General features: G+C 38.6%; 1 protein-coding gene across 2 annotated transcripts in view; it reads left to right on the top strand.

Annotated features, from left to right (window-relative positions):
• Nucleotides 1-12,080, top strand: part of ITFG1 (integrin alpha FG-GAP repeat containing 1) — a 307,787-nt gene that overhangs the window by 102,180 nt on the left and 193,527 nt on the right. For both annotated transcript variants that reach the window (XM_025371411.1, XM_025371410.1), the window contains exon 8: nt 5,622-5,703. In XM_025371411.1, the coding sequence (XP_025227196.1) occupies nt 5,622-5,703 (82 nt within the window). The remainder of the gene's footprint in view (nt 1-5,621; nt 5,704-12,080) is intronic.

Below are 12,080 nucleotides of genomic sequence, written 5' to 3'. Positions count from 1 at the left end.
TTGTTTAGCAGTATCGCTGACCTCTTCTCACTAGTTCATAGTAACCACCTCCCAGTTGTGACAATCAAAAATGTCTGCAGACATTGCCAAATGTTCTCAGGGGACTAAAATTGCCTCAGTTGAGAACCATTGCTTTACATGAATAAAGATAGGAACATGCAGTCGTCATTACTGCTTCATGGTCAGTTTTTACCTTTATAAATATGGCAATTTTAACATTAAATATTAAACATGAAAGCCAAAGCATTGGTAGTCATCCATGAAAGGCTACTTGCTACCACATGACACTTTTGGTTGGAATTCAAGCAGAAAATGGGAGAAAGTCTCCTTGTCAACAGGTGTGGGTTAACTGCTTCAGTGGTTTTGAGTTACTACTAGTGTTCCTACTACTACCACACTATTACTAACGTTAACTAAATGCATGCTGTGTGCTAGGCACTATACTGAGCATTTTATATGGATTATCTCCTTAATCCTCAAAATCCTTGTAAAAATACATTTTTTAGTAAGTCAAGGAATGCTTAGAGAAGGACTAACTTATTCCTGCCTCATGGCTAGCAAACAGTGGAGCTGAGAGTTGAACTAGGAAATCTGTTTCTAAACCTTCTACCCTTAAGTCATTGAAATTAGTACACAATAATTCCAGAAACCAACTTGGAAAAGAAAAGGTAAAGAGATGGATGCAATAGAGCCCCTAGTGAGTTCGTTGAATTTTCGATTGCAGGGAAACAGTGCAGATCGGTAAGAACACCACAGTAAAAAAAGATGCTGCAGTCAAAGGATACAGAATTGCAGCTAACTGGGAATAATTTCTAGTCTTCCATAGCGCTGCAGTTGACAGGATGACTGTGGTTAACAATAATATATAGTTTCAAATAACTGGAATTGACTGGAAATCGACACAGGATTTTTTCAGAGCCACTTCGCCAGCTAGAGACCTCCACCGCTGGTGGGGCCTCTGCTCAAGTTTCACTTACAACCGCTGGGCTGGCTCTGCCCATGCAACCTGGCAGGTTGTGCTTGGCTCACGCTACCAGCCCTAGTCTCACACCCACTGTGGGCAAGCCAGGCACAGCGTGATGAGGGGTGTATGAGCAAGTGAGTGCAGGGCAGCTGCTCCAGGCACCGACTCCATGCAAGGCTGAGGCACAACCAGGCGTACCACAAGCAGCTTCTGACTTAGGTGCCAGAGTTTGGATGAGGGGAGCACGGTGGTGCCTGAAAAATTTGGAGACACCAGCAACTGCAGGGCCCTAAAGGGGGTGTTACAGTGGGCAACCAGAGATTGAGCAAGGTGAAGAAGAGTTTTATTTAGCAACAGAATAGCTCTCAGCGGAGAGGGGACCTGAAGTGTGCAGCCCCTACCCAAAGGCAGGGAATCCCCACATGTAGCTGAGTCTGGGGTTTTTATGGGCTCAGAATGGGGGAGTGCATGTTGATTGGTCCATGGCGGCCTGGAGAAAGCACCATTTTATTGTCTAAGAGGCATCAAGGAAGTTCTCACTCTGGTCGGGGACTTTACCCGAAACTGGCTGCTTGGATTCAGGCTTTAGTTTTTCTTTGGTTTGAAGGTGGGGTTTCACTGGGGACCCATCCCTATCTGCCTAGGAATTTGTCTGTCTCCTGCCACTATTAGATTGAGGATATTGAGGCTGGGCATGGTGGCTCACGTCTGTAATCACAGCACCTTGGGAGGCCAAGGCAGGGAGATCATGAGGTCAGGAGATTGAGACCATCCTGGCTAACACAGTGAAACCCCATCCCCACTGAAAACACAAAAAAATTAGCTGGGTGTGGTGGCAGGTGCGTGTAGTCCCAGCTATTCAGGAGGCTGAGGCAGGAGAATGGCGTGAACCCGGGAAACGGAGCTTGCAGTGAGTCGAGATCGTGCCACTGCACTCCAGCCTGGGCGACACAGCAAGACTCCATCTCAAAAAAAAAAGGAGGAGGATATTGAGTATTCTGAATAGGAAGAAATGATAAATGTTTGAGATGATGGATATGCTAATAACCCTGATCCAATCACTATACATTACAAGTATCACAACATCACTCTGTGCCCCATGAGTATGTATAATTATTATTTATCAGTTTTTAAAAAATAGCACAGTGTAAAAAAAAGTAATGTTGTTTGTTTCATAGCAAAATTACTCTCATACTAAAGAATATAAATATACAAATAGGTGGAGATTCCAATCCAAAAGTAAAAAAGAGAGTCAGACCATGGAGTAAATGAGGACCAAATGGCAGCCTGTGAAAAAAGTACTTGCAAATGATAAGCACAGGACTGCCATTATGACAGTACCATGTAGGTGCCCGATACATTGCATTTTGCAGAACACTTTGTTATCTTTCATTCCATTTGACCTCTCCAGAACCCTGCAAGTAGACAGTACATTTAACCCCTTCTGACAACTGAAGAACTGAAGCCTAGAACAGTGAGTGGCTATCCCAAAGTGACATAACTTTTCAATGAAAGCAGGACTGGAACTCACCTCACCTTCCTCCAAGTCTGGTGTTCTTTGCACCAGACTGTTCTCCCAGAATATGTACAAAATGGAAAACAGTATTTATCATGTTTCTCTTCCCTCATTAATAGCAATAGAGCAGCTTCATCTTTGAAAATGAGTGTAGTTGTGCTACACTTTAAAATGTGTTATCTATGGAGATAAAATATATTGATGATGCAGTTTATTAAATCATTTTGTTACATATTAAATATGTAAGTAATCTGAATGCAAATGAAGTTATATATGTCTATACTGCTAAGCAAAGTAAAGAGCAAGTAATGATAATAACGGAAAAGTTGTCTAATAAAGTGTTGTCTTTTCCCCCAACTCTGTCATATGTATAATGTGTTCTGCTTACTCTCACTGTGGTCAGAATGTATTCTTTTCCTCCAGCAATTAGAAGTGGGCATTGCTCTTCTATTGATGTTCAGTGTAAAAGTGGCATCTTAGAAGACATGGAAGGCTGTTACTTCAATGTTTCTTGATGGAGATAAATCATGAGGTTACATCCATATAATTCTAGATATATTTACCAAAATTAATAGACCTTCAGTGGGGTAATTTGTTCACTTCCATTTAGTATATTGAGTTGACATTCAGCTTTATCTCATAGGAGGCTGATATATTTTAAGAGAGATTTTTCCATTCATTCATGAAACACTGTATACACTCTACACAGTGCTGTGATCTGTCTTTCCTTTTTTTTTTTTTTTTTTTTTGAGATGGAGTCTCGCTCTGTCACCCAGGCTGGAGTACAATGACTCAGTCTTGGCTCACTTGCTCGCTCCACCTCCCAGGTTCACATGATTCTCCTGCCTCAGCCTCCCTAGTAGCTGGGATTACAGGTGTGCACTACCACACCCAGCTAATTTTTTTTGTATTTTTAGTAGAGATGGGGTTTCATCATGTTGGTCAGCTGGTCTCGAACTCCTTACCTCAAGTGATCTGCCTGCCTCAGCCTCCCAAAGTGCTGGGATTGCAGGTGTGAGCCACCGCGCCCAGCCAATGCTGTGATCTTTCTAAAATGCAAAAGCACTTGACAGTTCAGCTAGGGATTTGGCAACTTTGACACATCTCTAATGCAGTTTCAGGTTCTAGGTAAGACTGGAGGGAAAGCCTAAGGCTTAATACCCTTACTAAATAAGATGTCTGTAGAAAATCATTGAAAAGTACATCAGATGATTTAATAATGGGAGGGGACACATGTTTCTGCACAGGGATAATGGAGTGTTAAAGTGGTTGGAACATTGCTTGTCATAAGAAAAATCTTATTTCCTTACTCATGGTCCTCAAGCATTTGGGTTTTGTGCTTTTGTTATAGCAGTGCATTTCTCTGTAAAGATCAGCAATGATTTCTTAAGAAACCGACTTGCAGATTGTGATATTATGAAATACGTATTTGATGTTAGTCCCCATTTCCTAACATACAACTTCTGAAAGACCTAGAATCGCCAAAGGGATGTCTTTTTGTGTGCTAATGAGTTGAATGGTAGATGGCAACCCCAAAATAACTTCAGAATGTGGCTGGTCACCAGAATGACCAATACATAATTAGAGGAGTGGGACTTTTAGCCCCTCCCCACAACCTCCAGGGACGGGTGAGAGTCTGAAGGTTAAAGTAACCACTAGTGGCCAGTGGTTTCACCAATCATGCCTACATAATGAAGCCGTCTTAAAAACCTAAAAGAACTAGGTTCTGAGAGCTTCCTGATAGCTGAACAGGTGGGGAAGTTCCTGGAGGGTGGAGTGCCCAGAGAGGGCATGGAAGCTCTGTGACCCTTCCGTACCTCGCCCTACTCATCTCTTCATCTGTATCCTTTGTAATATCCTCTATAATATCCTCTATAATATCCTCAGTAAACATGTTTCCCAGAGTTCTGCGAGCCACTCCAGCTGTGAATCCAAAGAGTAGGTGGTGTGAGTCCCAACTTGAAGCTGGTCAGGCAGAAATACTGGAGGTCCAAATAACGTGGGGTACTGGTGTCTAGGATAATTTGGGGGACTGAACCCTCAACGTGTGGAATTAGAGGACTGCCAGGTGATATCCACTGCAGAAATGATTGCTTGTTTATAGCGGGGAGAAATCCCCCACATGTAGTCACAGAAGTCTTATGTCTGTTGATTGTTGTGTGAGAGCATAAGGGAGAAAACCAGTGCTCGTGTTTTCACTCAGACAGATCTACAGTATCCTTAGAGGAACAAAGAAGGAAAAACTCATTTTAAAGTATACAGATATCCTGTATACAGTATGTAGGAATCAGAGTCAGTATCTCAAACAGAAAATAGAGAGGTCAGTGATAAGAACTCTGTACAAACCTGAGAGCTCAAAATTTCAAATTCATTGTTTTGATTTCTTTTTCTTGTGTAATAATCTAAAATTATAGAAGGGAAAGACAATAATTTAAAGAAATGTGTATTGTTTTTGGTAGTCAGATGTGTGCTGTTTTTGTTTGGAGTGAGTGAAATAGAGGATTGCTAATAAGCTCTCCTTTTCTGTTTAGCTTAGGCACCCCTGCTTCTCAGTCAGCATGTGGCTGCTGTTGTAATCCTTTGCTTCCCTTCTAATTGATACGTAAACTTGAGTTGATGATGGATTGGCACTTTAAGGATCAATGGAATTCTCCTCTCATTTCAATATCTTTTCTTAATTGTTCCCAAAAGAATCTTCTTCCCTTAAAATCTGCAAGACATGTCTTTATACTTATACTGTTTATGTGTTACCATCAGAAAAGCTTTCTTTCTGACTTGTATTCTATCTCCCAAATGACTGTAAGCTCTTTGAGGGTAGGAACTAGTTTTATAATTCTTTATATTTCCAAAGGCTTCCACAGTACTTGAAATTATTACTCTCTGAAATTATGATGATGAAATGGTAAAAGATACCAGAATCGACAGCAAGGAAAGCATACCAGATTCATATTTTCTTCTTCAACGCACAGGAGTTTCCTTTGCTTCAAAATAAAAGTGGAACAGGAGATTGGAATAATTTTTGTGCAACACAACAAAATCCTGAAGTTACTTATTTCCCTAGTTCAGTTAGAATGCTTTGTTTTACATTTAACAAATGAGTGGACTAAGATGGTCTAATTCAAAGTTTTCTTCATTTAACAGGATGGAAACTTCTCTGTCAGTACTATATTGGAAAAACCTCAAAATATGATGGTGGTTGGACAGTCAGCATTTGCAGACTTTGGTAAGATTTGGTAAAAAAAAAAAAAGGCTTTTGCCTTTCCAATTCTCTCCCTCTTTTTGATCTATTTATATTAATTCCCCATAGCAGGAAATAACTATTATAGCTTCAAAAGATGCCTATTCTGTAATAGTACGGTACATGACATGTCAATTCCTTAATGAAATAAGGAGAAATTTATGATGTATTTAAAAAATAGTTTAATACTGTTTGCAGAAGTAATATGCAAAACAAGAAAATCTACTGAGACTTTTTCTAAAGAATACCAGGTATTAATTACCATAAATTCTTCATGTATATCCAACATATGGAACAAATAGAAGTGAAGGAGTTAATCTGACCTCTTAAAACCAGTACTAAAAGCCATTTTTATTTTTTTTGTTGTTTTTTTTTTTTTGAGACGGAGTCTCGCTCTGTGGCCCAGGCTGGAGTGCAGTGGCCGGATCTCAGCTCACTGCAAGCTCCGCCTCCTGGGTTTACGCCATTCTCCTGCCTCAGCCTCCCGAGTAGCTGGGACTACAGGTGCCCGCCACCTCGCCCGGCTAGTTTTTTGTATTTTTTTTAGTAGAGACGGGGTTTCACCGTGTTAGCCAGGATGGTCTCGATCTCCTGACCTCGTGATCCGCCCGTCTCGGCCTCCCAAAGTGCTGGGATTACAGGCTTGAGCCACCGCGCCCGGCCTAAAAGCCATTTTTATTTACAACTTAATTTTAAAGCAGAGTAATATCTATTATGAATTACCCAAAAGAGGACATATGAATTTCTGTTTTCCGTAAGATTCTGCACAATTAAGTTCACATTGGTCAGGAACTTCCAAAGCACGTGTGGCTCTTTTTATCATTTGTCAAAGTAATTATATTAGATGGGAAAGTGGTCTGGGTGACCCCTACCTAAAAGCTGTTCAGTGCTTGTTCCCGTCCCGCCGATCCTTCATTATGCCAGTAAACACCGTAGGCTTTCCTCAACATGTAGATGAGACATCACCATGTTCAGATACCTCAGTTTCCTCATATATAAAGTGGAAATGACAATAATATCCACCTCTAAAGGCTATTATGAACAGCACAATGTAAATAAAGCACAGTGACAGGCTGATAGCAAGAGCACAGGAAGTTAGAGTTTGAGCTGGATACAGTGGCTCTCGCCTGTAGCCCGAGCTACTTGGTAGGACTCTTTGAGCTCAGGAGTTCAAGACTATCCTGGGCAACCTAGTGGAACCTCATCTCAAATTGTAGTTTGAGTCTGTTCATTGGACTTACCTGCTTTTTGTTCTTGTTGCCTCTGCTGCTCTTTATGCAGCTGACTAAAACAACCCACTGTTCAGTGTCATATGGATGTGTCCTGACACGGCTACATCAGGAGTTTTGATAATGTCATATCATGGAAATTTTAACCTGAATCTTTATATTGAATATTATGTTAATTTTGAGTAAATTTCTATTGCCTTTACAGCTTTTAATGCCAATAGTCAAGTGATAGAGCACATGACATTATTTTTTGGAATTTGCTGACTAATTTGATTAGCTAGATTAATAACAGCTCTCTCTGCAAGTCTCTCTTTAGGAAAAAAGTATATATGTACTATATAATTCTCAGGGAGTGCAGAGATGTCTCTGACCCCCTTAACTCCTGGTTAAAAAAACTCCAAATTAAAGTTATATCTTTTGTGATCGTGTGTTTTATATCATAACATGCCTTACTTTTAACAAAATTATTAGTAGCTTTGAGGATTTTTTACAATTTTGATAAACATAAACATTTACACATTAGTGTTTTTAAGATATGCAGATTATAAGACACAGTCAGATTAAGAAACATAACTATTGCTCCCTGTTTCTATTAGTTTTCGGTAGTTTATCAGTAAACTTTTTTTAATGTATTAGTACACTTTTAATAAATATCACACATTGGCATTTTAGTTGAATATTGGCAAAAAAGACTGCTGGGTCCAAAAATATGAATATTAACATATCGAAAATATGCTTTCTTCCTGTGAAAAGTGTACATTTGAATGCGTTTGTGAATTGCATCCAGCCCTCTGTCTTCCTTTCCACCTACTTCATTTGAACCAAAACAAGGGAAGTGACTGACAGCCAGGAAGTCAGCATGATTCCAGAAATTTACCATTCAGTTGATAAAGAGTGCACATGCTTAAATAAATGATGTACGTGACAAGAAGTCTGAACCAAAGTGAAGTATTTAAAGGCTCCCAGCTCACTTGTCTAAAAAAAAGAGAGAAGACTAGAAAGAAACACAGCCAAAGGGTAATAATGGTTTTGTTAAAGTAGCGTATTCCCTATTTTCCAAATTTTGTTATGTGGCTAGAATAATATGTTAATTTAATAGTGAAAAAGTAAATTATAGAGAAGTAGTAGTCAACAATGGTAAGAAAGAAACCAAAGTATATACTTACTGCTGAGTAAAAAAGTGTTAGAATTTTTATCTTAGAACTTTTGAGTTCATGTAAAATTGATACTATTTTTTGAGTGGCATGAACGACTCATTTAGAAAAGGTCATGTATGGCTTGGTGTGGTGGTTTGTACCTGTAGTCTCAGCTTCTCGGACTGAGGCAGGACAATTGCTTGAGCACAGGAGGTCAAGGCTGCAGTGAGCTGTGGTCGAGCCACTGCACTCTAGCGTGGCCAACACAAGTGAGACCTCATCTCTAAAAAAAATTTTTTTTAAGAATGAAAGAAGAGGTTATGTAGTTTCACAGGGTCTTTAACACCAAATAAAATGCAAAAGTTAGACCTCTGAGAAAAACATTGAATTTCTATTATGCTTTAAATATTGTGCTGAATACTATGTAAGAAAACTGATTTTAAAGGTAAAGTCTTTGCCTTTAGGAATTTTACAGGCCTGGTGCAGTGACTCACACCTGTAATCCCAACACTTTGGGAGGCTGAGGCGGGAGGATCACTTGAGCTCAGGAGTTTGAGACCAGCCTGGGCAACATGATGAAACCCTGTCTTTACCAAAAATACAAAAAAATTAGCTGGGCATGATGGCACAAGCCTGTGGTCCTAGCTATTCAGGAGACTGATGTGAGAGGATCACTTGAGCCTGGGAGGCAGAGGTTGCAGTGAACAGTGATCGTGCCACTGCACTCCAACCCAGGAAGGAAGGAAGGGAGGGAGGGAAGGAGGGAAGGAGGGAGGGTCCATTGGGGAAGACAGAATATGAATATGTTAAAAAAAAAATACAAGAGTAAAGCAACAAGCTGCCACGATATAAGAGAAACCAAACTGCATTTCATTGTTGATTATGAAATTAATGCCATGGAAAAAGTGCTAAGTCTTGCAGCAACATAGATCATCTTAAGCTGAGAAAGGGTACAAAAGTCTCATGAAAGTGGTGAGATTTTGTACTGGACTTTGAAACAAATCTAAGGTTTGCTTAAAATATGTGGAGATATAAAAATGGTTTGGTTAGTGACTAGTGAATAAATCACTTTGGGTTGAATCGACAGTTTCTGTAAAAATATAGAAGCATAATAAATGGCCTGGGAACCCATTGGATTACCAAATGAATAACAGATGAACAAATGTTGATTTTATTCTGTAGAAGTGATGGGAAGTAGTGGAACAATTTTGAACATCTGTTAATACCTTTTTTATTAACTTCAGAGAGTAAAGTTGAACAAAATCTTCTGGTCTGGTGGGATATGCATAATGTAATGCTTCTTGAGCATGCAGTAGGAGTTCAGAGGAAGATTATTAGAACCTCTGAGGTGCCTGAGATTTTGATGTTAAAAGAGAAGCAGATTTAAACAATCTTAAAATACAGTATTTTCTAAAGGTGGAAACCATTCAGGAGACAGGTCAGGGCATCAGATGGTGCGAGCCGGAGCTGAACTACATCAGTATGTGGAGGGAATTAGTAAATTTCTGATTGGTTTGACACTAGAGAGAGTAAAAAGTAAAAAACTGACTCTGAATAACCCAAAGAAGGGCAATACCATTCACAAAGATAGGTAAATCAGGAGAGAGAGCTGAATTAGGTACTGAAACACTTTAAATTTATCACATTAATCATGCTGTAAAGACAACAAAACCATCACATTTAGCAGACCTAAGCTGAGGGAAAAAGCCAAGGCAGTTGTGAGAGCCCTTTAAGAGGGAAGGGGTCAAGACTGAGATGAGCCCTCCAAAGAAGAAGGTGTAAAATGGAGGTGGACAGAGGGCTAAGGAGGGAGAAAAATGGGTGCTAAAAGGTAGTCAGAAACCATCGGCATGTATTAAAATATAATGCGAAAGAAGACCAAAAAAAGACCTTTCGATTTTCATTTTAGCAGTGTATTAGTGGCCCAAAAGTTATCATTTGCAGAATTCTTACAGCAGTCCCTGAGTCATAGAAATTACCCAATAAATACTTGCTGCTACTGGTAAGTGTCAGATGAGGTTCTGGGCTCTAGTCTCATATTTGGAACATCTGCAACCCATAAGTGTCTCTCATAGCTAAGAAATCATCAAGGAAGGTGTATCTTCTAGAAGACATGTTTTCTGTCTTGCCCTACTATATCATCCTTTTAAACTGTATGTTAATCTTGAGTCTCTTTCTACGTAGGCTCTGAATATCAAAATCTAGAGTTCCTATAAATAAGGTGTTATCTCTTATTAAATTATATAGGACAAAAAGTCAATAGAAATTAGACTTAGAGAAAATGGGCATCAATTTTGTATGTAATACTAGATGTAGTGGAAATCAATAAAAGCTATAAAACTGAAGGAAAAACAGAAACCTTATACAGAATGTCATCATTTTTTATAGATTGAATTATTGTAAATGTCATATAAATTTATTTATAAATTATACAGATCTCATGCTAACTGCTGTGTATCACATCTTCAGAAGGAGATCACACTTTCTTCTTCAAGTAAAGGGAGAATACTGGGCATGATGAATTGGGACTTGGAATTGTCAGTCAGATCTAGATAATCCTATAAAAAATAAAGGAGCTAATGAAAATGGAAAACTGTCATTCGTGAAAGTTATAAACATACTGGAAAATCTTGAACAACTTAAAGATAGTCTCATTGATGGTTAACCCCAAATATGATTCAATTGAGTACACCCAGTACCTAGCACAGTAATCAGTGACATTTAGTAAAGGAGAAAGGCAGGGACACCCCACATTAAAGTTGTTTTGTGAAGTCTTATAATATTTGGTAAAGATTCAGATGTTAATTCTAAATTAACCATCGTAGAGCTGATTTCAAAGCATTTATAGCAATTAGGCTCCCTTTGTTTCATGGCTAGGTGTATTCAGTAACCATCTGACAAATTAAAATTGTTTCTTGTTCATGTTTGATCTGGAAAGTAAATCGGATGAGCCGTGTATGGAAATGTAAATTTTATATTTGGTCTGAATGCTAATTGGTAATTGAATGTTCATATTCTCTCTCACAAAAGAATTTTAAAAGTCAAATGCCTTCAAATAGGTGACAATTGTATTACAAAAGAAGCTAGAAAGCAGAAAATTCTGGGTGCTGTGCTTTCTGTACTTGGTCTTATTATGTAAGTCATTTAAGATTGGCTTTTGGTCCACAGTCTTACATTAATGGCACACTTTGTGTGTTTGTTTGTTTGTTTCTTATAGTTGAAAATTGGCTGCGCTTTTGTTAAGTAGCCCCTTTTTCATTAAAAAGGGACATTGAACACTAGGTCAAAAATCAATAAAGCAGCAAAGTGTTTGAAGTTGCAGATATTCTTTCTTAAATGTACTACTATTCCATAGCACTATCCTTACTAGTCAGAAATTATCAAGTAAATACAAATATAGAGTACTTTAATATGTGTAATATGGGCAAATTAGACATAAGTGCTGCATTATAATACTTTCATTTTCTTTGAATTGTATGGTACATACACAGGATTCAATCAAATAGTTCAGTCTGTTTATTCTTTAAAATTGTGGAGCAATTCATTTTTCTTCCATTTAGTTTCCTTTCTGTTTTATAATGAAATATTTCTATTGTGTACAAGGCGTTGGTTAATGAATTCAAAAAATAATTTTAGAGTTCTTACTCTTTGGACTGGCTGTATATTTGGTGCTTGGCATATAGCCAAGCCTCAAGCATACAAAAACCCTGTTCTCATGAAGTTTAAATTCTATTGAGGGAAGAAAGACAAAAACAATTAAATTAATAAGTAATTGTAAGAAAGTGGTAAGAGCTCTGAGGGAATTAAACAAAGGGCTATCATAGGAAATGAGAAGGGCTATTTTAGGTAGCTCATTGGAGGTTACATCTGATCTGAGACTTGAATGAAGTTGTAGAAGGTTTTTGGGGAAAATGTTCCATGCAGAGGGAACACATAAGTGAAGATTCTAAGGCAAAAATAAGCTTGATGTTCAAGGAACAAAAAGAGGGCTGGCAAG

This window comes from Theropithecus gelada, chromosome 20 (assembly GCF_003255815.1).
Source record: "Theropithecus gelada isolate Dixy chromosome 20, Tgel_1.0, whole genome shotgun sequence".
Lineage (NCBI taxonomy): Eukaryota > Metazoa > Chordata > Mammalia > Primates > Cercopithecidae > Theropithecus > Theropithecus gelada.
The sequence above is the reverse complement of the archived record's forward strand: the minus strand, read 5'-3'. Positions and strand labels throughout refer to the sequence as shown.